The sequence below is a fragment of the Ictidomys tridecemlineatus genome, chromosome 4 (assembly GCF_052094955.1).
Source record: "Ictidomys tridecemlineatus isolate mIctTri1 chromosome 4, mIctTri1.hap1, whole genome shotgun sequence".
Taxonomy (NCBI): domain Eukaryota; kingdom Metazoa; phylum Chordata; class Mammalia; order Rodentia; family Sciuridae; genus Ictidomys; species Ictidomys tridecemlineatus.
Window position 1 is genome coordinate 44,498,399 of NC_135480.1, and position 24,111 is coordinate 44,522,509.

General features: G+C 37.0%; 2 protein-coding genes and 1 non-coding gene across 13 annotated transcripts in view; 2 read left to right on the forward strand and 1 right to left on the reverse strand.

Annotated features, from left to right (window-relative positions):
- LOC120889616 (tumor susceptibility gene 101 protein) overlaps positions 1 to 24,111 on the forward strand; it is a 120,233-nt gene that overhangs the window by 58,238 nt on the left and 37,884 nt on the right. For 6 of the 7 annotated variants that reach the window (XM_078046365.1, XM_078046367.1, XM_078046366.1 and 3 more), the window contains one exon: positions 6,992 to 7,052. In XM_078046365.1, coding sequence (XP_077902491.1) covers positions 6,992 to 7,052 — 61 coding nt within the window. Of the gene's footprint in view, positions 1 to 6,991; positions 7,053 to 18,294; positions 18,381 to 24,111 lie in introns of all 7 variants that reach the window. The other variant, XM_078046371.1, reaches the window with a different exon arrangement.
- Positions 296 to 396, forward strand: LOC120890214 (small nucleolar RNA U13). Its single transcript, XR_005734456.2, has one exon. It is a non-coding gene; the product is annotated as a small nucleolar RNA U13 (small nucleolar RNA).
- The window catches only part of LOC101970352 (L-lactate dehydrogenase C chain), a 31,851-nt gene continuing 25,322 nt past the window's right edge, over positions 17,583 to 24,111 (reverse strand). For 4 of the 5 annotated variants that reach the window (XM_078046376.1, XM_078046377.1, XM_078046375.1 and 1 more), the window contains exons 7-8: positions 23,156 to 23,279; positions 17,583 to 17,868 (exon numbers count right to left, since the gene is read on the reverse strand). In XM_078046376.1, coding sequence (XP_077902502.1) covers positions 17,704 to 17,868; positions 23,156 to 23,279 — 289 coding nt within the window. In that variant the 3' untranslated portion in view covers positions 17,583 to 17,703. The remainder of the gene's footprint in view (positions 17,869 to 23,155; positions 23,280 to 24,111) is intronic. The other variant, XM_078046379.1, reaches the window with a different exon arrangement.

The following is a 24,111-nucleotide window of genomic DNA, read 5'->3' on the forward strand; positions in this document are numbered from 1 at the left end:
ATAATATTGTTACAATTTAGTGTTATTTATTCTATAGGATATAAAGAGAATTTTATTTAATATGGAATATATTTGAATTAAATATTGAAGGATTTGAAAACTGATCTTTTTTGTGAGAGGTATGTGTAGCTTACCCTCCCACCAGTCCTTGCTAGATCTGTTTCCTTTCTATGGCCTGACTGAACCATAACTGTTTCTGTCAGAGAGAAAGGAACAGAATGGCAGGTGCCAAGCTATACACCCAAATCTATGTTAGCTAGACAAGATGGTCTGGACATAAAAGGATCTGTGCCTTCCCCTTCAATTGTTTCATAAGCATGATTGGATTTTCACACCATGTGTAGGATGTGCCCCCCTCAAATCTTTTTATAATGTCAGCATATTTCCTATCTGAAGTGAAAAAATAAACTTTTTTTTTTTTTTTAAGAAAAAGGGAAAGATACAATGCACAAGCATCCTTGTCTTTGTTGGTATTTGAAGTTCTGTCTTTATGGGAAGTGATGCTGTAACCAAATTTATGATGAAAAAATGAGCTACATACCTAGTAGATGCCCTGCAGAGCTCATTCAACTAGAACAAAATATTCCCCATCGAAATGAGAGTGGTAGAAGAAGAAAACATCCCAGTGTGAAATGTTTTCCTTTGGAGATTTATACCTAGCCCAAGAGAAGAATAACCAGTTGCAACATCAGAGGGGTTTATAGTTCAGATATTTTCTTAGAAAATTAAATCCACTTATAAAAATTATCAGAATAAAAATTGCCAAGGTTAAACCAAGGTTTTTCTTAGGGTTAGGATTGTAGCATTTACATTATTTTTGTGTGTATGTGCTTTTTACATTTTAAAATCATGAACCTAAGGAGTAAGTTGGAGAAATAACATAATTGAAAGCTATTTTGTAGCAACCTAACATTGCTACAGAACTGAATTTCTCCTAGAAATTCCTTATAGTTATTATTTAATGTAAGTACTAGATTTATGAAGGTAAGTTCAGAGATCCAGAAAAATAACAAAATCAATTTCACTACTAAAGTAAAGACTATATGGAAGTTGTTTAAAAAAAATACATTGAGTCCACTGGGTTGGACTCAGCAGTGAGCAAGACAGAAATTGGTCCCTGAATGCTAAATTTATCTGGTGATCCAGGTGCAGTGATGAATTCCCATAATGTCAGAGGTTCAGGAGGCTGAGACAGGAGGGTCACAAGTTCAAGGCCACCCCAGCAATTTAGTTAGGCCCTAAACAACTTGAGAACTTATTTCAAAATAAAAGGTCTGGAGTTGTTGCTCAGTGGTGGAGCACCTGCTAAAAGTACAGAAAATATATAACAACATAAACTTGGGGCACTAATCTTAACCCTTGGCAGAATTCAGTATCAAAACTAATTTCTAAGGTACCAAAAACATGAAGCCTATTAACTAGAAACCACTTTTTCATGGGCATTTTTCCATATGAGAGTTTATAGCCTTCAAAGGAACACCAGCAATGTTAACTGCACTCCTCCTAAGAAAAAGGAAAAAGAAATCCATTTATTGTATATATTACAGTGCATATTAGTGCTCTCACTCCCGCCCCACCCCTGTGGGATCTGTGTTGTCCAGGCTGTCCTCAAACATCTGGGCTCAAGTAATCCACCTGCTTCAGCCTCCCAAGTAAGCTGGGACTACTAGTACAAGCCACCACACCCAGCTCAAAGGATTTTTTTAAAATTTGTTTTAATTGCTTTAGGTGATTTTCAACTAAGAGTGTTCAATAGAACCATCTAAAAATTCAGGCAAGAAGTAATAGTGTACACCTGTAATCCCATCATCAGGACATTTGAGATAGGAGGAATATAAATTCCGGGCCAGCCTGAGCAACTTGGATTGTATCTCAAAATAAAATACAAAGGGCTGGGAATGTAGCTCAATGGTAGTGCTTTTGTTTAGCATGGACAAAGCCCTGAGTTCAATTCCCAGTACTGCCAAAAAAAAAAAAATTAGTGTTTTTGATAAGATTTTTAGAAATTTTTAAAACTTAAAATTCTGAATCCCCAACTCCAGATCTTCCATGGATTGAGGGAATCTATGATTCAGACATTTTGACAGGTTCTCCAAGCAAGAAAGTGGCAGTTTTACACTGTCAGCTATAAGTAATTTAAACTTCTCTCCCTTTAATTCCATCTCCTTGTTCAGGGTTTATATTAGATTTCAAGGGTTTTCGCCAGGAAACTGCTATCACCAGCAGGACTGCTATCACCTCAGCACTCTTAATTTTCCCCAGTTATGCCCATTCCTTAATCTGAAGAATTCATATTACTTCACAATGCTGACCTTCCTGAACTAGAGTGTCCTAAGTACAAACTATATTATATATCATGTTACTTAGTTCTATATTCAAAAAGTGTTGTAATCTTAGTCATCTATATGTGGGATTCACTAACAATCTCACATTTTTCGAGTTTGTGATTATTTCTGGTGGATTCTTTTAAATGTTTTTTTTTTTAAGATGTCGATGGACCTTTATTTATTCATTTATATGTGGTGCTGATAATCAAACCTAGTATTTCACACATACTAGACAAGTGTTCTATCACTAAGCCACAACCCCAGGCCCTTTGGTGGATTCTTTTATAAATAAATAAACGTGCTAAACATTAAAACATTATTAAAAGGGTTTAAAGTGAACTTTTTCCCCACCAGGAACTCTCTCTGTTTAAATCTATATGGTCAATACAGTCAAAATATCATTCAAAGAGTGTGCAAGGGCTTACTGATGCTTATTTCCATTCCTCCAAGGCTCATCTATCATCCCATGACAACTTTCAGAGAGGAGGTTAATCTTTGTCCAATAAAGAAACCTAAATGGACAACATCCAAATTAGTCATTTCCAGTTAATACAGTTTTGGGAAAATATACTCAACTTCTAGGCTATATAAAATCTCCCTTAAGAGAAAGCTCAGGGCTGGGGATGTGGCTCAAGCGGTAGCGCGCTTGCCTGGCATGTGTGCGGCCCGGGTTGGATCCTCAGCACCACACACAAACAAAGATGTTATGTCCGCCAAAAACTAAAAATAAATAAATAAATAAATAAATAAATAATTTTTTTTAAAAAGAGAAAGCTCAAGTGAGAAAAAGTTCTTATCTAAAAGGTGACTCATTTTTTTAGATTGATCTAAATGAAAATGGTAAATCTGGGGGGTTTTTTGGCAGGGGGGACATGGTTCTATATCCAACTTCATTTATACTATAACTTCCATAATATTTACCAAATAGAAATAAATTATGAAAAATCTTGTTGCTACTTTGCATATCTTGTATTGCAGAACACAGTAAGTTGACTGCATAAAAAAATTTTGAGAAACATGAATAAATGAATATTCCATTACTGAGTCTTGAGTAATAATATAAACAGTAATAATATAAAATAATATAATGTATCTGACAAAAACAATTGTCTTAAGTCTGTTCATGCTGATTTAACAAAATAAATGTCATGCACTTGAATGATAATGTGGCCAACATCACACCATATATGCAACAGTAGTGGCATAGATTATATCCCTGGCTGACAAGGTTTGTGTTAAGTATACTCTGAGGTTTGTACAATGATAAAATATTCTAATATCTAAAACATTTTGAGTGCCAACATGATGCTCAAAGAGTTTCATATTAGACGATTTCAGATTTTCAGATTAGATTGTTCAACTGGCAAAAATAGATACAAATATTCCAAAATCCAAAAATTCTGAAACACTTCTGGTACTAAGCTTTTCAGATAATGGATGATCAAATGATAGTAGTAAATGCCCACAAGAAAACAAGGAAGATCCTCAGGGGCCGGGGTTGTGGCTCAGTGGTAGAGTGCTTGCCTAGCATGAATGAGGCACTGGGATTGATCCCTGGCACCACATAAAAATAAAAAATAAAGGTATTGTGTCCACCTACAACTAAAAAAATATTTTGAAAGAAGAAAACAAGGAAGATCTCAAATTATAGACTAACTTAAGAAACAACAATAGCGCCTTTTAGCAATGAAACAGAAAGCCAAAGGAGAAAATTATACCAAAAATTAATTCTTTGAAATGATCAATAAAACAGAAATCTATATTGACCAAGAATAAGAACAGAAGACTCAAATTACTAAAATCAGGAATGAAAGAGGGCACCATCGTTACTGACCTTAGAGAAGCAAATAGAATCCTATGAACTATAAGCCAACAAGGTAGTCAATTTATGTAAAATATATGAATTCCTAGGAAGAAAAAAACTATTGAAACTGGGTCAATTAGAAAGTTCAAATGGACCTACAACAAGTGATTTAATTCATTAATCTGAAAATCTCAAAAGCAAAACCTGAGCCCAGGTAAATTCACTGCAGAATTCCACCAAACATTACAATAACATTTTTTGTTTGTTTGTTTTTGGTTGCTCATGGACCTTTATTTGTAATTTATCTATATGTGGTGCTGAGAATTGAACCCAGTGCCTCACATATGCTCGGCAAGCGCTCTACCACTGAACCACAACCCCAGCTCCCTTTTTTTTTTTTAGTTGTAGTTGGACATGATACCTTTATTTATTTTTATGTGGTGCTGAGGATCAAACCCAAGACCTTGCACATGTGAGATGAGCACTCTACCGCTGAGTCACAACCCCAGCCCCTCAATAACAATTTTTTATGAACTCTTCCAGGAAAAAGAAGGTAGGAATAGGTTACCACTCATTCTATGAAGGTAGAAAGAACATTTTAAGAATATAAATGTGAAGAATATAGATGTGAGCATCCTCAACAAAATGCTTGCAAAATAAATCCAGCAACAGTAAAAGGGACTACATAGGATTCCCAGATTGGGATATCATCCAAAAATCAATTGGTAAAATATACAAATAAAGTACAAAAAATAAGCCTGGCCTAGTGGCACATGCCTATAATCCCAGCTATGCAGAAAGATGAGGAAGGAAGATTGTAAGTTTGAAGCCAGCCTATGGGCAACTTAGTAAGACCCTTTCTCAAAAAGGACTGGGGATGTAGCACAGTACTTTTTTAGCATATGCAAAATCCTGGGTTCAATCCCCAGTACCACAAAATAATAAATAAAAATTAAAAGGAAGGATAAGGATGTAGTAGTGCAGTGGTAGGTTGCTCAGCATGCGTGAGGCCCTGGGTTCAGTCCCACAATACCAAAATAAGTAAAAAAAAAAAAATATATATATATATATATATATATATATATATATATATATATATATATGATCACTGGGTGCCAGTTAATCCCAGGGACTCCAGGCTGAGGCAGGAGGATCTTGAGTTCAAAGCCAGCCTCAGCAACTTAGCAAGGCCCTAAGCAATTCAGCGAGAACCTGTCTCTGATAAAATATAAAAAAGGGCTGAGGATGTGGCTCAGACAGGAATGTAACATTATAAAGAAATCTTATGAAAATCTTATACAGCAAATATAATATTAATGGTGAAAAAATGCTTTCCCTCCTCAAATTGGGAACAAGACAAGGATTCCAATTCACCACCTCTGAAAGATGTTACTGGAAAATCTGGCCACAGCAATTATGCATCTAAATTATAAAGAAAAATAGGGCTTTATTCACAGATATGATATTGTACATGAAAAATCCTAAGGATATAAATAAAAATTACAACTAATGTGTTCAGCACAATAAGACACAAGATCAAGATAGAAAAATCAACACCTCTATACACTTACAATGCATGCATAATTAAAAAATGAAATTAAGAGAACAATTTTATTCGCCATAGCATACACAAGAATAAAATACTGAAGAATATAACAAAAGAAGTGAAAGATTTATACACTGAAAACTACAAAACATTCATGAAAGAACCTAAAGACTTAAGCCAGGTGTGGTGGCACATGCCTGTAATCCCAGCTATTCAGGAGACTGAGGCAGGAGGAATACAAGTTCAAAACCAGCCTCAGCAACCTAGCAAGACCCTGTCTCAAAAAAAAAAAAAAAAAAATGACTATAGAGATGTAGCTCAGTGGTAGAGTGACCCTGGTTCAAACCACAGTACTTTGAAAACTAAAAAATTAAAAAGATGGAGGAAAATGCATATAGTATCAAGAAACTATAAACCATAAAATAAAAATTTTAAGCCATTACCTAGAAAGGAATGCAGGCTTTAAGGGCAAAAGAGGCAAGGATAAACTGACTTCAAATAATTTTTGTTCTCTAAATTTGATTTTGGAGCCACAAAATACTTTGTAAAATTGGGTTTTTTTAATGTATTTTTTAGTTATAGTTGGGCACAGTACCTTTATTTTTTATTTATTTATAATGTGGTGCTGAGAATCAAACCCAGGGCCTCACATGTGCTAGGCAATTGCTTTACCACTGAACCACAACCCCAGCCCAGCCCCCTGTAAAATCGTGAAACACTGAAATGGCAGGTTATTGAATCAGGTACTCAGTTTTGAGACAGGCTCTTGCAAAATGCCCAGGCTGACCTCAAACTTGGAATCCTCCTGCCTCAGCCAGTTGCTGTGATTATAGGTTTGGAAAACCGCGCCAAATGAATAAAGTACCATAGTTAAGTGCTTAGATTTTGAAGTCAAACAACAGGTTCTGATCCCTACTCCAACACTTTCATTTAACCCTCAGTCACAAACGCATTATATGTAAGACAGTTGTTTGGATTTAAAAATACATGTAAAGTGCTTAGGTCAGTGTTTGGCACACAATAGGCAATCTAATAATGCTGACTGCTGTGATAACTACTATTACCACTACTCACAAGGAGCTCAGCCTGTTGCTATAGAAAACCTTGTAAAAAAAAGTACAACCTAATGAAATGTGAACATGTTATGAGTACAGATTAGGAAGCAACCAACTATCTACAAAAACTAAAGAAGTCTTCATAAAAAGAAATAAAAGTTGATTTTCTTAGATATTTGTTTATAGTACTAGGATTTCTATAGAATTGAATTATGACATTATCCTTTGCTGGAGATGATATTTGGAATTTTCATAAAAGGGCTGCCATTTGAAGATCCATTGTCTCACCCTTCAGTTTGCCTTCATCAACCTTCACAAAGGTAAGTGCTTATTCAAATCCTTAAAGTCATTAGTCAAAAGTGGGAGGGAAGGGCCTGGAGTTGTGGCTCAGTGGTAAGATCACTTTCCTAATTTGCAGGGAAATGGATGGCACTAGAGCAGATTATGCTTAGTGAAGCTAGCCAATCCCTAAAAAACAAATACCAAATGTCTTCTTTGATATAATGAGAGCAACTAAGAACAGAGCAGGGAGGAAGAGCAGGAAGAAAAGATTAACATTAAACAGAGACATGAGGTGGGAGGGAAAGAGAGAGAAAAGGGGAATTGCATGGAAATGGAAAGAGACCCTCATTGTTATAAAAAACTACATAAAAGAGGTTGTGAGGGGAATTGGAAGAAAAAACAAGGAGAGAAATGAATTACAGTAGATGGGATAGAAAGAGAAGATGGGGGAGGAGGGGGATAGTAGAGGATAGGAAAGGTAGCAGAATACAACAGTTACTAGTATGGCATTATGTAAAAATGTGAATGTGTAACCGATGTGATTCTGCAATCTGTATTTGGGGTAAAAATGGGAGTTCATAACTCACTGGAAACTAATGTTTGAAATATGATATGTCAAGAGCTCTGTAAGGTTTTGAACAACCAATAAAAAAAAAAGATCACTTTCCTAGCATGTGTGAGGCCCTGCATTCGATTTTCAGCATCGCATATAAATAAATGAATAAAATAAAGGCCCATCAATGTCTAAAAAAATATTTTTAAAAAGTGGGAGGGAAGAGTATCTAATTGGTAATCTATGTTTAGATTGTGAATTATTAGAGAAGACACATTAGATTTCCTTAATATTTCCTTATAATATAGAAGTCAAAATAAGAAAGGATGCAAGTTACAAAGAGGAAAGTTCCAGCTCATGATTATAGGAAAACAAATCAGAAACTTTAAGAAACCTATCTCATAAGGTAGTAAACACATTCACTACCTTCAGTTTAAGCTAAGGTTGCACAATAATAAAGTGGGGACTATATCAAAAGAATGTCTCACCAGACAGCTCTTTGAGAATAGAAGTCTCATTTATGGGCTGGGGGTGTAGTTCAGGATTAAAGCACCTGCCTAGCATGCAGAAGACCGTTGGTTCAATCATGTCTTACTCATCTCCATTCATCTGATGCTTAGCAACTACCTGGCATATAGGAGCCCAATAAAAGTTTTTCAAATAAGTGATTAAAATATAAGGCTCCAGCTCAATTCACAATAGTGAAACTATGGAAACAACCTAGATGCCCTTCAACCGATGGATAAAAAAATGTGCGTATATATACACATGGAATATATTCAGCCTTAAAGTTAAGAATGAAATTATGGCATTTTCAGGTAAATGGATAGAGCTGGAGAATATGATGCTAAGTGAAATAAGCCAAACCCAAAAAAACAAAAGGCTTAATGTTTTCTCTGAGAAGCAAATGCTAATCCATAATGGAGCTGGGGGGAACTTTGGATTGTGCAGAGGGGAGTGAGGAGAGGAGAGGGGGTGTGGGGATGGGACAATGAAACCAGATGGACATTATTATTATTTATACATGCATGATTACATTATCGGTTTTCCTCTGCACCATGTTCAGCCAGAAGTAGTTGTACTCCATTTGTGTACAGTGTGTCAAAATGCACACTAATTATAATTAGAACAAAATAAATATAAATCCTTCCAACTCTAAAATTTTAAACATCTATAAGAGCACTTGCCTAGCATGTGTGAAACCCCAGTTCAATCACAGTACTAAGGAAGGAAAAATAAAAAAGTTTGCCAATAACAGATGTTGGGGAAAAGTTTGGATGGAAACTGGATGAGAGTACAACTTTTGCATATTAGTTTTTTAATTTTTTTAACCAGGTATTGAATCCAGAGGCACTTAACCACTGAGTCACATCCCCAGCCCTTTTTTATAAATTTTATTCAGAGACAGGATCTCACTAAGTTGCTAAGGCTGCCGTTAAACTCACAATCCTCCTACCTCAGCCTCCTGAGCCTCTGGGATTGCAGGTGTGTACCACTGCACCCAGCATAATTTTATTTTTAAATCTTGTGAATGTAGTAACTTCTGGGGGGAAACGTTTTAATTATATATTCTTTTACTTCATAGTGAATTTGTCCCGGGGGGCCCACGGGAAGCAATGCCTTTATGCTTGTACAGAACTTAGAAATGATCATCTATAATTTAAGCATTTATACACCTTACATTGCTCAAATGTTTTATTTTATTCTAACTTTTTACTTTATTCAAGTGCAAAGTCAATCACTTTAAATTTTAAACTAGACTGTAACTGATTAGCCTGAGCTATGTCACAAAGAACAGGTTGTTGTTTAAATGAGATGCCAATTCTTTCTGGATTCTGAATTATTCAGATATTGGAGTAGTGTTAAGCAGAATGATATGGTATTGATAAAATTATCTTTGAATTATAGTTTTTAAAATGTGTCTTGCCCCCAGTAGCAATGAGCATACCTAGCCCCAGATCACGGTTTCTAATATCACTCTCTTAATAAAAGAAGACTGGAGCTGAAAACTTGCAAAATGAAGAACATCTTGAATTGTTGGAAAGTAAAGAAATGCTTTAAAAAAAACCAAAAAAAAAACTTATGATAAGGAAGTCAAAGGAAATGGGCTGAGAAAAAAGCTGCACCCAGCATAATTAATTTGAGAAAAAAAAAGAAAAGAAAGATTACCAGCCAAAGGATAATAAGATCCATGAGTTCATAATATTAATGTGATCGAATTGAGAAGAGACAAGTCTTTCATGGAGAAGAATTATGATAATTCAATACTTCTGAAGGATAGATGCTCCACTCTCTAGGAAAAAAAGCATTAACTCCCCATCCCTTAAAAGTGAGCTGCAGGGCTTAGTGGTGCACACCTGTAATCCCAGCAGCCAGAAGGCTGAGGTGGGAGGATTGCAAGTTCAAAGTCAACCTCAGCAAAAGTGAGGCACTAGGCCCCTCAGTGAGACCTTGTATCTAAATAAAATACAAAAAGGGCTAGGGATGTGGCTCAGTGGTTAAATGCCCCTGAGTATAATTCCCGGTACCAAAAAAGGAAAAAGAAAAAGTGGGCTGCACAGAGGGACTTCTCTTCTAAAGAGTTCAAAACAGAAAGGGGAAAAAGTAACTTCTATAATATTTACCAAGCCTAAGAAACACCATCAGCCAGCTGATTACGGTAAGGTCAGCATCAATACTGATGAATTGTGTTGACAATAGATACCCCAGAAACAATATGAAAATATCATATCACATACGAAACACTTTGCCTCCTCTTCCCCCAAACCACAGTCTACCCATGAGAAAAGCAAAAGACAAATTCCAATAAAGGGTCATACTATAAAATAACCTGGCTAGTACTCAAAATGGTCAAAGTCATCCAAAACAAGAAAAGACTCTCAAACTGACACAATCCAGAGAAGTCCAAGAAGACATGGTAACTAAATATAATGTGGAATTCTAGATTGTTATGAACAACAATTTTAAAAGGACATTAGGTTAAAAACTAAGGAAGTGTGAATAAAGTCTGGATTTTAAAGATAATATATTAATATTGGTTTTTTATTGTAATAAATGCACCAAACCAAGACATGTCCTATCTTTTGTAAATCTAAAACTGTTCTAAAAAATAAAGACTAGGTGTTGAGGATGTAGCTGAGGGGTATTGTGCTTGCCTCACATACATTTGCGGCACTGGGTTAGATCCTCAGCATCACATAAAAATAAATAAAATAAAGGTCCATTAACAACTACAATTTAAAAATAAAGACTATAAAAGATGTATTCTAACTCAATCTTTCCACCCTCTTTATAAAAATGAAGGTAGGTGGGCTGGGGTTATGGCTCAGTGGTAGAGCGCTTGCCAAGTGTGTGTAAGGCACTGGGTTTGATTTCCAGCACCACATAAAAAAACTAAATAAACAAAACAAAGGTATTTTTAAAAAATAAAAGCAAGTAAAATGTTTGATCTTTATATTCATAATCCAGTGCTCTTTTCCTTTTAATGTGCATTTGGCTTTTAGCGATTCTTTGGTTCAACTGTGTTCTATTATTCTAGGCACTCTATGGAATCAGGATTCATCACTAAATGAAACAAAGTGAATTTCATAGTAATGAGTGTATGTATTAAGATATAATTCAGTAATAATTTCCAGAGACAATACTGTTTCCCTTCTAGGTGTGTATCATAAATTCCTGATGATTAATTACTAAACAATTCCTATTGACAATTCCTTCTTCATCAGCAAGGAGCTTTTATTGTATCTCCTGGGGCAAGGATAGGGCAGGAGGGTAGTACAGCGAGCTTTAATCTGGGGCTTTGTAAAGGGCAACAAACCACATTTTCTGAGATAAACAAATGCTATAATTTGCAAGGTAAGAGAATGCAAGTTCTAGGAGCTTGTGTTAAGTTTTTTTTTTTTTTTTTTTTTAGGCAGAGGATTCAGTCCCCCACTCCCACACACATACATGGGTCCTTCAAAGTGTATATATAGTAAGCCAGGTATGGTGGTGCATGCCTGTAATCCCAGCGGCTCAGGAGGCTGAGGACAGAGGATAGTGAGTTCAAAGCCAGCCTCTGCAAAAGTGAGGCACTAAGCAACTTAGTGAGACCTTCTGTCTAAATAAAATACAAAATAGGGCTGGGGATGTGGCTTAGTGGTTGAGTGCACCTGAGTTCAATTCCCAGTACAAAAAAAAAAAAAAGTATATATAGTAAAAGATTCTTTTACTTCAAGCTTTTATATAATCTATATACCTACCTATTTATGCAAATTGATATATTCTGTCTTTTTGCTGAATTGAATAACATAAAGCACATTGTTATTATTGATGTTATCCAACAAATTGCTTTTCTTTTCTTTTTTAGAGAGAGAGAGAGAGAGAAAGAATTTTAATATTTATTTTTTAGTTTTCAGCGGACACAACATCTTTGTTTGTATGTGGTGCTGAGGATCGAACCCGAGCGCACTACCGCTTGAGCCACATCTCCAGCCCCCAAATTGCTTTTCTTTTAACCACATCCCCAGCCCTTCTTGTATTTTATTTAGAGATAGGATATCATTGAGTTGCTTAGGGCCTCGATAAATTGCTGAGGCTGGCTTTGAACTTGTAATCCTCCTGCCTCAGCCTCCTGAGCCACTGGGCTTGGCACCACCTTGCCCAGCTAATATACTGCTTTTTAATGTATTTATCTTCTTAGCAATGAGGACACTGCTGATAAGGGCATTACAGTTACTAAAACAAAATGAGTCTTGGGGAATTTATTTGATGTGCAAGGGAGCAGTTGCCAGCTGCTATTCTTAGTGCCATAAGGACACTTAATAACATCTATATGTGAAACCCTGGATCAATCCTTGAAATCCAATTAATAATGTCAGTAGTAAAGTCTATAGAATAAAGATAGCGTAAAGAAATGTTATAGTCTATGGATAAAAGCCAAGTATGGCTCAAAGATTCTTATGATTTACTAAAACTTTGTGGATTCAGATCAGGTAGTACCATTAGGCTCTTTTTAGTCCTGTGTCTAGGCATTAAACTGGGAACTATATCAACTACCTTGATACTAAGGAAGGAAGGGAAATAGAGACTAGAAAATGAAAATGAGAGATTTAAAGGAAAAAGATATTTGTGTTTGATTGTCCAGTTGGACATCCACCACCAACATATTGTGCACTCCCTTTTGCCACTTTTTCTCCAGTTTTTTAAATTAGTGAACTGTTTCCTAATCAACCAAAAAGATACTTCATATTGTCATCACACCAATGAAAGTGAATTGTCAACATAATTTCAGAAATGCCTCTAACACATGATACCACCATAAAATCAAGAAAATAGCACACTCTGGTTGGAACAATTAGAAAAGTGCACTTGCTTATAGGCTGACCTAGCAGGGGTTGTATGGGACCCCACTCACCCCTGAACTGGACACAGCAAAATTATATGCGGTAGTCTTACCACCAGCTGAGGAAAACAGCCCTATGGCACAGAGCATACAACTTACTTTTAATTAAGAGCTGATAGCACTGGCCACACCAACCAATCCAATTCCTTTAAAGGAGATCTTACTGGATAAATGGCCTCCTCTGAAGTGAAATTCTTAAGAAGTTCCCTCTTGATGGTCACCATTTTGGAAATCTAACAGTGAATGAAAACTGCACAGTCATTTCCAAATTTGGAATTGGTCTGTACTGAAAGGGAGTCTATGGAAAACTCCTGGGCTCCACTGTGGAGGGAGAATGAGGAGGAAGGTGAGTACAGTTGAGAGGGAGAGAAGGAAAAGGACCACTCCACCAAAATGAGACTACAGCTGCCCCCCACCCCTGATCCTGTTCCTTCATCTCCCCCGCTCCATTTTCCTCCCCTCATCTTTTAGCTCCAAGACCCAAGCTCAAGCTTGTACACACACATACATGATACTTCCTCTCCATATTCCCAGAGGTGAATGGCAAGCAGCCCCAGGCAGTAGAAAAAACAGACCAAAAGAGAAAAATGTCCCAAAGCTGCTACTCTCTGGCTGGTCTGCAGGACTCTCGCAGCCAAGCTCAAAGCAGCCTGGTCAATTAGTGGAAGAGAGAATGGGGGGAAATAGCTGAAAAACTCATGGAAGCTCAAGGAACTAAACCAGCTGAACTTTTGAGGCCTGTCCTCACTGCTACTCCCACTGAGCAGCTAGGGCACGCCTCACAGGGCCATGTGGTTATCCAGCACACCTGGCACAGGTGCCAGGCCGGGAGGCGGCTCTGGGGCACCACACCTCAGCCTGGGCTTCGGCTGCCTTGCCCCTGAAACTGGTGTGCTGAGTTTTCAGAGTTTGGCAGGCATCAGAAATGTTCCAAGGCTGCACTCAAGGTGCAGCAGGCACAGTGACCTGAAAGGTATGTGTGGGCTGCAGAAGCACTCCTTGTCCAGAACTCATTCACTGGAGCTCCCAATTTTAACTTAACCAAGCCTTGTCGTGATGTATCCAGTACAAGCTTTAACTCTCCTTTGGGAATTTTTCACCAACACTACAGGTAAAAGGAAACTCATGGCTATTTTTTTTAACTACTTCAGGCTTGAAGAAGACATGAAATTCTTATCAATGCAGTGCTGACAGCCACTTCTACATGTGGAAGGGAAAATGTAACTCATTATTTTATAAAGTAGTTAAATGGAGAATCCAAAATGTCACTCTAGTCCCTTAGTCTGTAATAAACCAAAGTGTCTACTTCTTTTTAAAAATTTTGGGGGGGGCTGGAGATATAGCTCAGTTGGTAAAGTGCTTGCCTCGCATGCATAAGGCCCTGGGTTTAATCACCAGCACTACCCAAAAAATAAATAAGTGATTTTTGTTTGTTCTAATTAGCAGGTGTCTCTACTTTCTTGTCATGTCTTACCTAATTGTTTTCTAATTCATTTGTGAATCACAGTACATAATACTCATCTAAAAACTTCTTTCATGAAATGTACCAATGTTTCTCAATCATTTTAGACATTTTCCCCCTAATCATTCTTCTCTTCTGCCTCATGATGAAATTAAATATTAAGGAATAAGATTCTGTCAGGTACTTCCTAAAGTGCAAGAAGTAAAATCAAGAATCAATAAATGGCATAGACTCAAATGAAAAAGCTTAAATATTAAGGAATAAGATTCTGTCAGGTACTTCCTAAAGTGCAAGAAGTAAAATCAAGAATCAATAAATGGCATAGACTCAAATGAAAAAGCTTCTTCACAGCAAAGGAAACAATCAAGAGCATGAAGAGAATGGGAGAAAACTTTTACCACATGCACCTCAGAGCACTAATCTCCAGAATTTACAAAGAACTCATAAAACTTAGCACCAAAAAAAAAAAAAAACAATAAATAGGCAAAGGAACTGAACAGGTACTTCACAGAATAAGAAATACAAAGGGGTCAACAAATATATGAAAAATTTTCAACATTTCTAGCAATTAGAAAAATGCAAATCAAAACTACACTGAAATTCCATCTTATTCTAGTCAGAATGGCAATTATCAAGAATACAAGCAATATTAATAAACGGTGGAGAAAAGGACGTGCTTATACATTACAGATGGGACTGCAAATTGCTGCAACCACTATGGAAAGCATTACGGCGATTACTCAGAAAACTTGAAATGGAACCACCTGTTATCCCACTCCTAGGATTATACCCAAAGGACCTAAAATCAGCATGCTACAGTGATGTAGCCACATCAATGTTTATAGCAGCTCAATTCACAATAGCTAAACTATGGAATCAGCCTAGATGCCCTTCAACAGATGAACTAAATAAAGACACTGCAATCTGTATACACAATGGAATATTACTCAGCCTTAAAGAAGAATGAAATTATGGTATTTGCCAGTAAATGGATGGAACTGGAGAATATCATGCTAAGTGAAATAAGCCAATCCCAAAGAATCAAAGGCCAAATGTTTTCTCTGATATGTGTGTACAAATTCACAATATGGGGGGTAAGAGGGAATAAATACTTCGGGTTAGACAAAGGGGAGTGAAGAGAGAGGTAGGGGGATGGGGGTAGGAATGAAAGTAGAATGAATGAGACATTATTACCCTATGTTCATATATGGTACATGACCTATGTAACTCTACATCAGGTACAACCAGAAGAATAAGAAGTTATTTATGAATGATTGTCAAAATGCATTCTATTGTCATGTATAACTAATAAGAATAAATTTTAAAAATTGATACTAATTTTTTTAAAATATTCTTTTAGAGCAAGTCAAATCTTTAGATTTTTATTTATCCCCCACCCACCAAGGATTATCATCCCCTTGGGGACAATATTGTCCAATCAAGAATACATGATATAGAGCAGTTTTACTTTCTAGAATATTCCCTGTAGATTATATAGATTTTTTTTCTCAGCCTTTCAATTTCTGTAAGAATTTCTCAAAATGATGTTTTAATTAAGGTACAACAGAGACTTTTTAAAAAGGCAAACCCACAAAGGATTCCTCCTTACCCCCTATTCAAACTAAATTGTAACCATACTTTATGCATTCAAAGAAAGAACTAAAAAAAGGAAAAAAGACAAAATAATGAGAAATTAACCATATTCAATAACAGATGACTTAGACTGAAGGTAGCAGGAATAACAGACCATGAAGACAAACCATAAATCCCTGGCCAAACGAGTATTCTCTTCAGAATCACTCAAGTCCTCAGGATCTATATATTTGCCTTCTATTTTTTTCTACTGCTCCTGTCCTAATCTTAACTTTTCAGTTACCTTGGTGTTATTGTTAGGATCTGACACCCCCAAAGTCTCATGTGTTGAAGGTTTTGTCCCAGATACAGCCATGTTCATAGGTGGGGCTTTGGGGAAGTGATTAATCCACCCATAGTTGAATGTACTACAGGTGAGATAGGAGAAGCTATAAGTAGATGGGACATGGTTGGAGCAAGTAGGTTACTGAGGGGGTGTCCTTGGAGACCATATCTTGTCCCTGCCTGCCCCTCTTTCTTCATGCTTTCTGGTTGCCATAAACTGAGCAGCTTCTCTTCACCATGCCCTTTCATCATGATGCCCTGCCTCACCTCAGGCCCAAAGCAATGGAGCTGGCTGACTGTGGATAGAAATCTTTCAAACCATAATCCAAAATAAATCTTTCCTCCTGAACAACTTAGATTGTTTGTATCAGGTATTCTGGTCACTACAATGAAAAACTAAAACACTTGGTCTTTATTTCTTAGTTCTTATTTCATTGTATATTTCCTATAGCTGCCCTAAATTCTTTGGGGAATCAAGGAAATATTTCACAAATATATTTATGTATGTATGTATACACAGTATGTATGTGTATGTATAATATATATTGTATTATTGCATGTATAATATATATATAATATGAGAAATTTTATATATATCAGGAAAAGCACATGCACTCCTACCTTGGCCATCAAAAGAACCTACTAATTGACTGTTATCTACCACTAGTCAATAATCAATTAGTTGATATACCCTAAATACTGTGGATACTTGGGAGCAGAGATCATAACCACCTAACCACACTACAGCAAACACAGAAGTAGTTTGCTGAACAAATGACCCAGAAGATAGTCTAAGCTACACATGTGATATTTCAAGAGACACAAAATCAACTATTTGAATTTATATAAATTGGTATAATATTTGCAGAGTTGAATGTATCATCTCATTTAAATTTTTTACATCATAAAATTATATTTCTATTTTTTCTGATATATATGGTCTTAAAAATTCATACTTAATATCATAAATAGATTAATGAGTTAATGAAGCACTATAAGTGGATGTGCTGGTACCAAAACAGAAGAAAGCACAGGATGAAATTTCAGTACTAGAAAAAATACTTCTGTTTTGTGAAAAGAGTTGTTATACATCTTCTACTAAAGTTAAAGGCAATTCTTACATGTATGACATTTTTCAAAAGTTGTAACTTACACCTGTAAAGACTGGGTCTCATTAGAATACAGCCATAAGGGATTCATAAAGAGGAAAAATCTCTTCACTATTTCTTCTTTCTAATATTGAGACAATTGAATTAAATTGATAGGTCTCCATTTTTTTAATTTCTTTACAGATCAGATAAGAACACTCTCAAAATGTAAAATATACAATCTTCTTATTTTCTGTTTTATAAAACAATGGAACATTAAAAGGCTTTAAAATTCCAGATCCTTTTGAATATTCCAAAGTGTATTTGCACTCTTCTTGAGAAGGGTCTCCTCTTGAGAATTCAACTTAACCTTCACAATATCTGAGATGCCATTCCGCCCCAAGATACAAGGGATACTGAGAAAGATTTCTTCCTTTATTCCATATAAGCCCTGAAAGACAAAGTTAGATTATTGATTACTAACCTAATATAAGAAAGCAACTTTATAAGAGATTATGACACTCAACAAGAATTACTCAAAGGGCAGCAGTGACTATCAACAAAACCAAGTTCACTCTTATGTCCTTTGACCATATGGAACTTTAATGAAATGAGGCAGAATCCTTTAAAAGAAAGGTACAATTTTCTTTATCCTATACTAGGTCATCTTTATGTCCAAAGGGAAGGATGCTGTGCTGTCCTTCATGAGGTCATTTTATTTAATGAATGAACAGCCTATGTTGGTACATAGGATATGAGCTAACATTCTGGCAAGACAGGGGCCTTCCAAGGCTAGGCACAAAATGGGGGTGGGAGGAGAGGAATGAGAAGACTGAAGCAGAAAGTGACTGGGAAGGCTCTGCTTTTATCTTTTCAGGAAAGGGCACCAGTAAGTTTGGACAACAGATGATATAGGTGGACATCTCAAGCCTCCATAGGTGAAGCCCTTGATGGAGCCTACAGGTAATTTTATAGGACTAGCAGACCTGTCGCCACCCTAACAACTACAATGAATATATTCCTGCCCTTCTGCACCGTTAACCACCATCTTTTCCTATGCCTACTTAGAACCTCCCATGATGAATAGGGCCATGAAACAGATGCAGTCTCACACCACTGCTCTATCCTGGGTCCATGGTGCCTCTAGTCAGTGGCTGCAATGTTCCTTCTACTCCTGCAACCAAAGCCAAAGCTACTGAAGCAGCTAGGCAATCCACACCTATACCTGGCATTCAAACTAGCCTCTGCCACCTTTATATTACCCACCAGACATACCCCTGGAAGGTAAGAAGACCCAGTAGACTAGACCCTCTTACATGTACTCTCTGCCCAACTGTCACCTCTCCTCTCTTGGAGCTGGGGCTGTGTTTATGGAAGATGATGGGAAAGCCTTATTCTTCCACTAGGTCTAACAATGAACAACTGTTAGGATCTCCATCAAGGGAAAGGACAGGTCCATTGCCTCTGAAGCAGTGCCTCCTAGCTGCCTAATCTAGCTTAGAGTCCATGGGCACTTTTCAGCCATGCTACCCTTTCTGAGGTCTTTCTCAGGAGCACATGGTGTACCCCTTGTTCCTGTTTTGTTCTGGTAGCTTCTCCCTACAGAGGAACTCTGGCTACCTTCTGTAATACTCTCTCATTTTGGTAGCCTCTTTACACCCAACCTCACGAGCTCCATCAGATCAGCCAACTGTCATCCCTGAGGACCCCTGGGGCCACCAGGCCCTCTCACATTTCCCCCTACTCTTGTCTGTGCCTAGCTATGGAAGGCTACTGTCCTGACAGACTGCCAGCCCACATTCCATTCAGCCAGGTTCCGGTCATAGTCACACTTGCCTTTCCTTCCCTTGATCATTCTGTTGACTCCTGTGACTTTTGGAGCTTTCATACGAGCTCCCAGAGTTTGGGTGCCATTAGGGTCAAAGGCCTCTGCTTTTTATAATGTATTATGTGTATACAGATCACATTCAAGGACAAAGGTCCTGAATTTGTCTGTGATCCTTCAGAAGAAGGTCAAACCCTCCCCCACCCCTCCATCTCTCCCACCCATCTTCCTCTCCCCCTAGGTCTATATATCTGTCTCTCCCATTCCTTTCACACTCCATAAGTAAAACTCAAACCTAGATGAATTTAGCTATCTGCTTTCTCCATTTGTGCATTCTAGTTACTGGAAATAACTATAAAAGATGATCTTTAATTTACATTACAAATTTAATATTACAAGTTAATGCTTACCAACCTCAAATAAGCATATTCCTTAGCTGGGTGCAGTGGTGCACACCAGTAATTGCAGCAACTCAGGAGGCTGAGACAGGAGGATCATGAGTTCAAAGCCAACTTCAGCAATTTAGTGAGGCCCTACCTAAGCAACTTAGACCCTGTCTCAAAATAAAAAAAAAAAAAATATATATATATATATATGTAAACTACCCTGATAGTAATTCTGTGGTTTTTGAAAACAGGTATTTATTTATTTTTGAGTTGGGGTCTTACTATGTTACATAGGCTGGTTTTCCAACTCCTGGGTCCAAGAGAATCAGCCTCCCAAGTAGCTGGAATTATATTCATGTATTGCCCATGACTTTTTAAAAATCAAACTGTATTTCCTATTATTCCCTAACATTATTTCAGATACTCTCAACTCTGACTTCGTTGAGCCTTTCCTAATCAGAATTTTTGTCTCCTTTCACTAAAGAGGTAGAAATCATTAAATGCTTCCAACAACAAACTTACAAATGTACATGCATCAGACCTATCCTCTCCTTGCTACCTCCTATTACAACAGCTAGCTTCCCTCTTCCCTTCTAGGGCTAAAACCCTCACCAATGCTCTGGTCACCCCAGACCCCTCTGCTTACTACTTCTATCTTTGACCTCTCCCTTGGTCTTTACCTGATCTTTATCATCAGCACCTTATCTTTAAAAACAAATCAACTCCACCTGTAATCCCTGTGGCTCATTTTCTGAGACAGGAGGATCACAAGTTCAAAGCCAGCCTCAACAATTTAGTGAGGCCCTAAGCAACTCAAGGAGACCCTGTCTCTAAATAAAATATAAAAAAGGAGCCGTGTATGGTGGCACATGTCTGTAATCCTAGCAGCTCAGGAGGATGAGGCAAGAGGATCATGAGTTCAAAGCCAGCCTCAGGGAAAAAAAAAAAAAAAAGCAAGGTGCTGAGCAACTCAGTGAGACCCCGACTCTAAATAAAATACAAAATAGGGCTGGGGATGTGGCTCAGGGGTTGAGTGCCCCTGAGTTCAATCCCTAGAATCCAAAAAGAAAGAAACTGGTTAAGTACCCCTGGGTATCCCTAGTACCAATAAATAAATAGATTATAGATAGATAAAAGAACTGGGGATGTAACCACAATACAAGGATCAGTTCCCAGTGCCAAAACAAACTTCTTTTACCCTTAATTTCTTCTCTACTTACTGCTCTTTCTCTCTCCTTACCTTCATTGCCAAACACCTCAAAACAGCTCCCATGGCTCTCAACTTGCAGTGATTTTTTGCTGATCAGGGGACATTTAATAATATCTGAAGTTGTTTGTTTTTTGTTTTGGTGCTGGGTATGGAACTCAGGACCTCACACGTACTAAGCATGTGTTCTACCACTAAGCTATCCCTGCAACCCCTGGAGACAGTTTTGATTTTAACAACTAGTAAAGGAGGTATGCTACTGGCATCAAAATGGGGAGAAGATTCCTGCCATGATGGATTGTGAAAAAGAAAATGAATAAACAAATGGGAACATAAATAAATGGGTTGCTGCTAACATCTCACATTGCACAGAACAGACTCCCAGAATGAAAAATTATGTGGCCCAAATGTCAACAATGCCAAGACTGAATAAACCCTGGTGTCCTCCAATCAGGCCTTCATCCCAAGTACTACTTCATGAAACAGCTCCTGCTAAGACTTTCAATGATCTCTATTACTTTATCTTGCCAGAATTTTTAATCTTCTTTTTATAAAACTTCACTACATCTATCAATTTTCTGTTTACCACTTCTTAGACATTTCTGTAGTCTCCACACTACAAACTCAGCTGTTAATACTGGAATTTCTCAAGACTCAATCTCTTTCTTCTTACTTTATATATGTCATTCAAATTGTCAGCATCAAGCAGGGCATGATGGTGCACCCATCTCAGGTACTCAGGAGCCTAAGGCAGGAGGATTAGGATTTCAAGACCAGTAGGGCAACATAGCAAGACCCCTGTCTCAAATAAAAATAAAATTCACAGCTTCAGTTACCATATATAAGGGATATCTATATCTTCATCTGTCTAACACCTCCTTCCTCTTTTTTCGTTGACCAAAACTCTCTTTTCCTTTTGGGAACTGCCTTCCTCCCGACAGGTATCCCATGAGTGGGTATACAATTCCAGAAAGTCCAATTATCTGGAAATTAATATAGGCAAAAAGAGGACTAGATTACAGGCTCTAAAGCCACAGTTACTGGGAGCTATTTTTATCAGGGAAAAAGCTACATAAGACTGAAGCCAATAAAGTTAAAGGATGAGTCAAGAAAATGGAAAGAAAAGACAGCTCTGTAACACCGTTTTTGAGCACCTGAATCAGGCCTCCTTAGCATTTCAGCTACATGACCCAACATATTTTCTTTTTCATTTGTGCTACTTTGAGCTGCTTTTTTAACCAAAAGAGTCTAATAACATGATATTAAAGGCTCCTCAAATTCAACTTGTCTAAACTGCAAACACAATCTTCAAGCCTAGTCCTCCGAATACTCCCTTCTTGGTGAGCAATATCAATGCTCATTGTGTAAAACACAAACCTAAGAATGACCTTTCTCTATTACCAAGTCTTATGAATTTCACATCTCAAATTTACCCACTTCTCTTCATCTCTACTACTTCCATTCTACCTATTCTAGAATACAGCATAGCCTCTTTAACAAGTTTCCCAATACCTATTCTTATCTTCTTTAAATCTGTTCTCTCCATCAGAGCAACACCAATGTTTTTTTAAATAAAAATTTCTAGGCCCTTGCACTGCATTGCTCTTAAAGTAAAGACTCAAAACTTTTTTTTTTTTAGTTGTAGTTGACACAATACCTTTATTTTATTTATTTATTTATTTATATGTGGTGCTGAGGATCAAACCCAGGGCCTCACATGTGCTAGGCAAGAACACTACCACTAAGCCACAACCCCAGCCCCTCAAACTCTTTATATAAGGCTTTTGATAGCCTGACCCTACTGGTTTCTCCAGCCTCACCACGTACTTTTCCCCCTTGCTCCCCACACTTCAGTAACTGAACTTCTTTTCAAACCCTCAAGTTCCTTCTACTTACATCTATCTCAGATCTTCTGTGTAAGTTTTCCTCCTGCTTGGAACATTAAGTCTAGCCTTCCAAATAAATTCTGGCTCATTATTAGAATTAGGTCACATTTTATTAGCTTAGGAAGGTCTTTCCTAACTACTAACCATGCCCCTTCACCAGAGAAGTTAAAACTTCTTTGGTATATTCTTAGCACTTTGTAGCTTTTCAATATAACACTTATCACAATTTGTTATTATATGTTTATTTTTATAACATAGCAATAATAACAATATGTTATTTTATGTGTACATTCTGTCATTACACTCAGGTAGATTGCAGTCTCTTTTTCATTTATCATTATATTCTCAACATCTTGTACAATGCCTGGAATATAATGTAGACTCAATAAATATCTAATGAAATAATGATAAATGAATTTTTAACTTAAGCCTACCTTAACCATAGTGGAAACTGGATGCACTCTCCTAAGATTCTTTAAAATTGATCCTGCCAGATCTGTCACAGACAGTCCAACAGCCCAAGACGTATACCCCTTTAGCTTAAGGACCTCATAGGCACTGCAGTTGTAGAAAGGAAAGAAATCAAATTCATAATAAATCAATTCAGAGAACACATAATATCCTTTAAGCATCCATTTTGAGGGACTATACATATCAAGCCCACTCTAAAAATTTTCTTAGAGGTTTCTAAAAATTATTCATAAATTATTATGCTATTAGAATATTGCAAAATATAATATTCTCATAAAATTTCACTATCTGCTTTAAGAATCAATTCCCCATTCTTTTATTATGAAGGCAAAATAGTAGGATATATGTGCCACAATTTTTTAATATTTTTATATTGTTACTTAAATATCCAAACAAAGAATCTGGTCAGCTTGAAAGAATCGGATCCTTTAAAATTGTTACTGGTATACCAATGAAACTTTATATAGTTGTAAACCAAGTATACATATTTTTCCCAAGACTATATCCTTAAATCAACACTAAACAGATCATGGAAAAATGTTCATAATATATTTTCAAAATAACACAGTCCACGGGCTAGAGTTGTGGCTCAGTGGTAGAGCATTTGCCTGGCATGTGTGAGGCCCTGGGTTTGATCCTCAGCACCACAAATAAATAAATAAACAAAAATAAAAGATCCATTGACAACTAAAAAATATTTTTTAAAAAATAACAGTCTTTTGGGGCTGAGGTTGTGGCTCAGCGGTAAAGCACTTGCCTCAAATGTGCGAAGCCCTGCCAGCACCATATAAAAATAGATAAAATAAAGGGGGCCTGGGGATGTGGCTCAGGCAGTGGCGCACTTGCCTGGCATGCGCCTGGTGCTGGGTTCGATCCTCAGCACCACATAAAAGTAAAATAAAGATGTTGTGTCCACCGA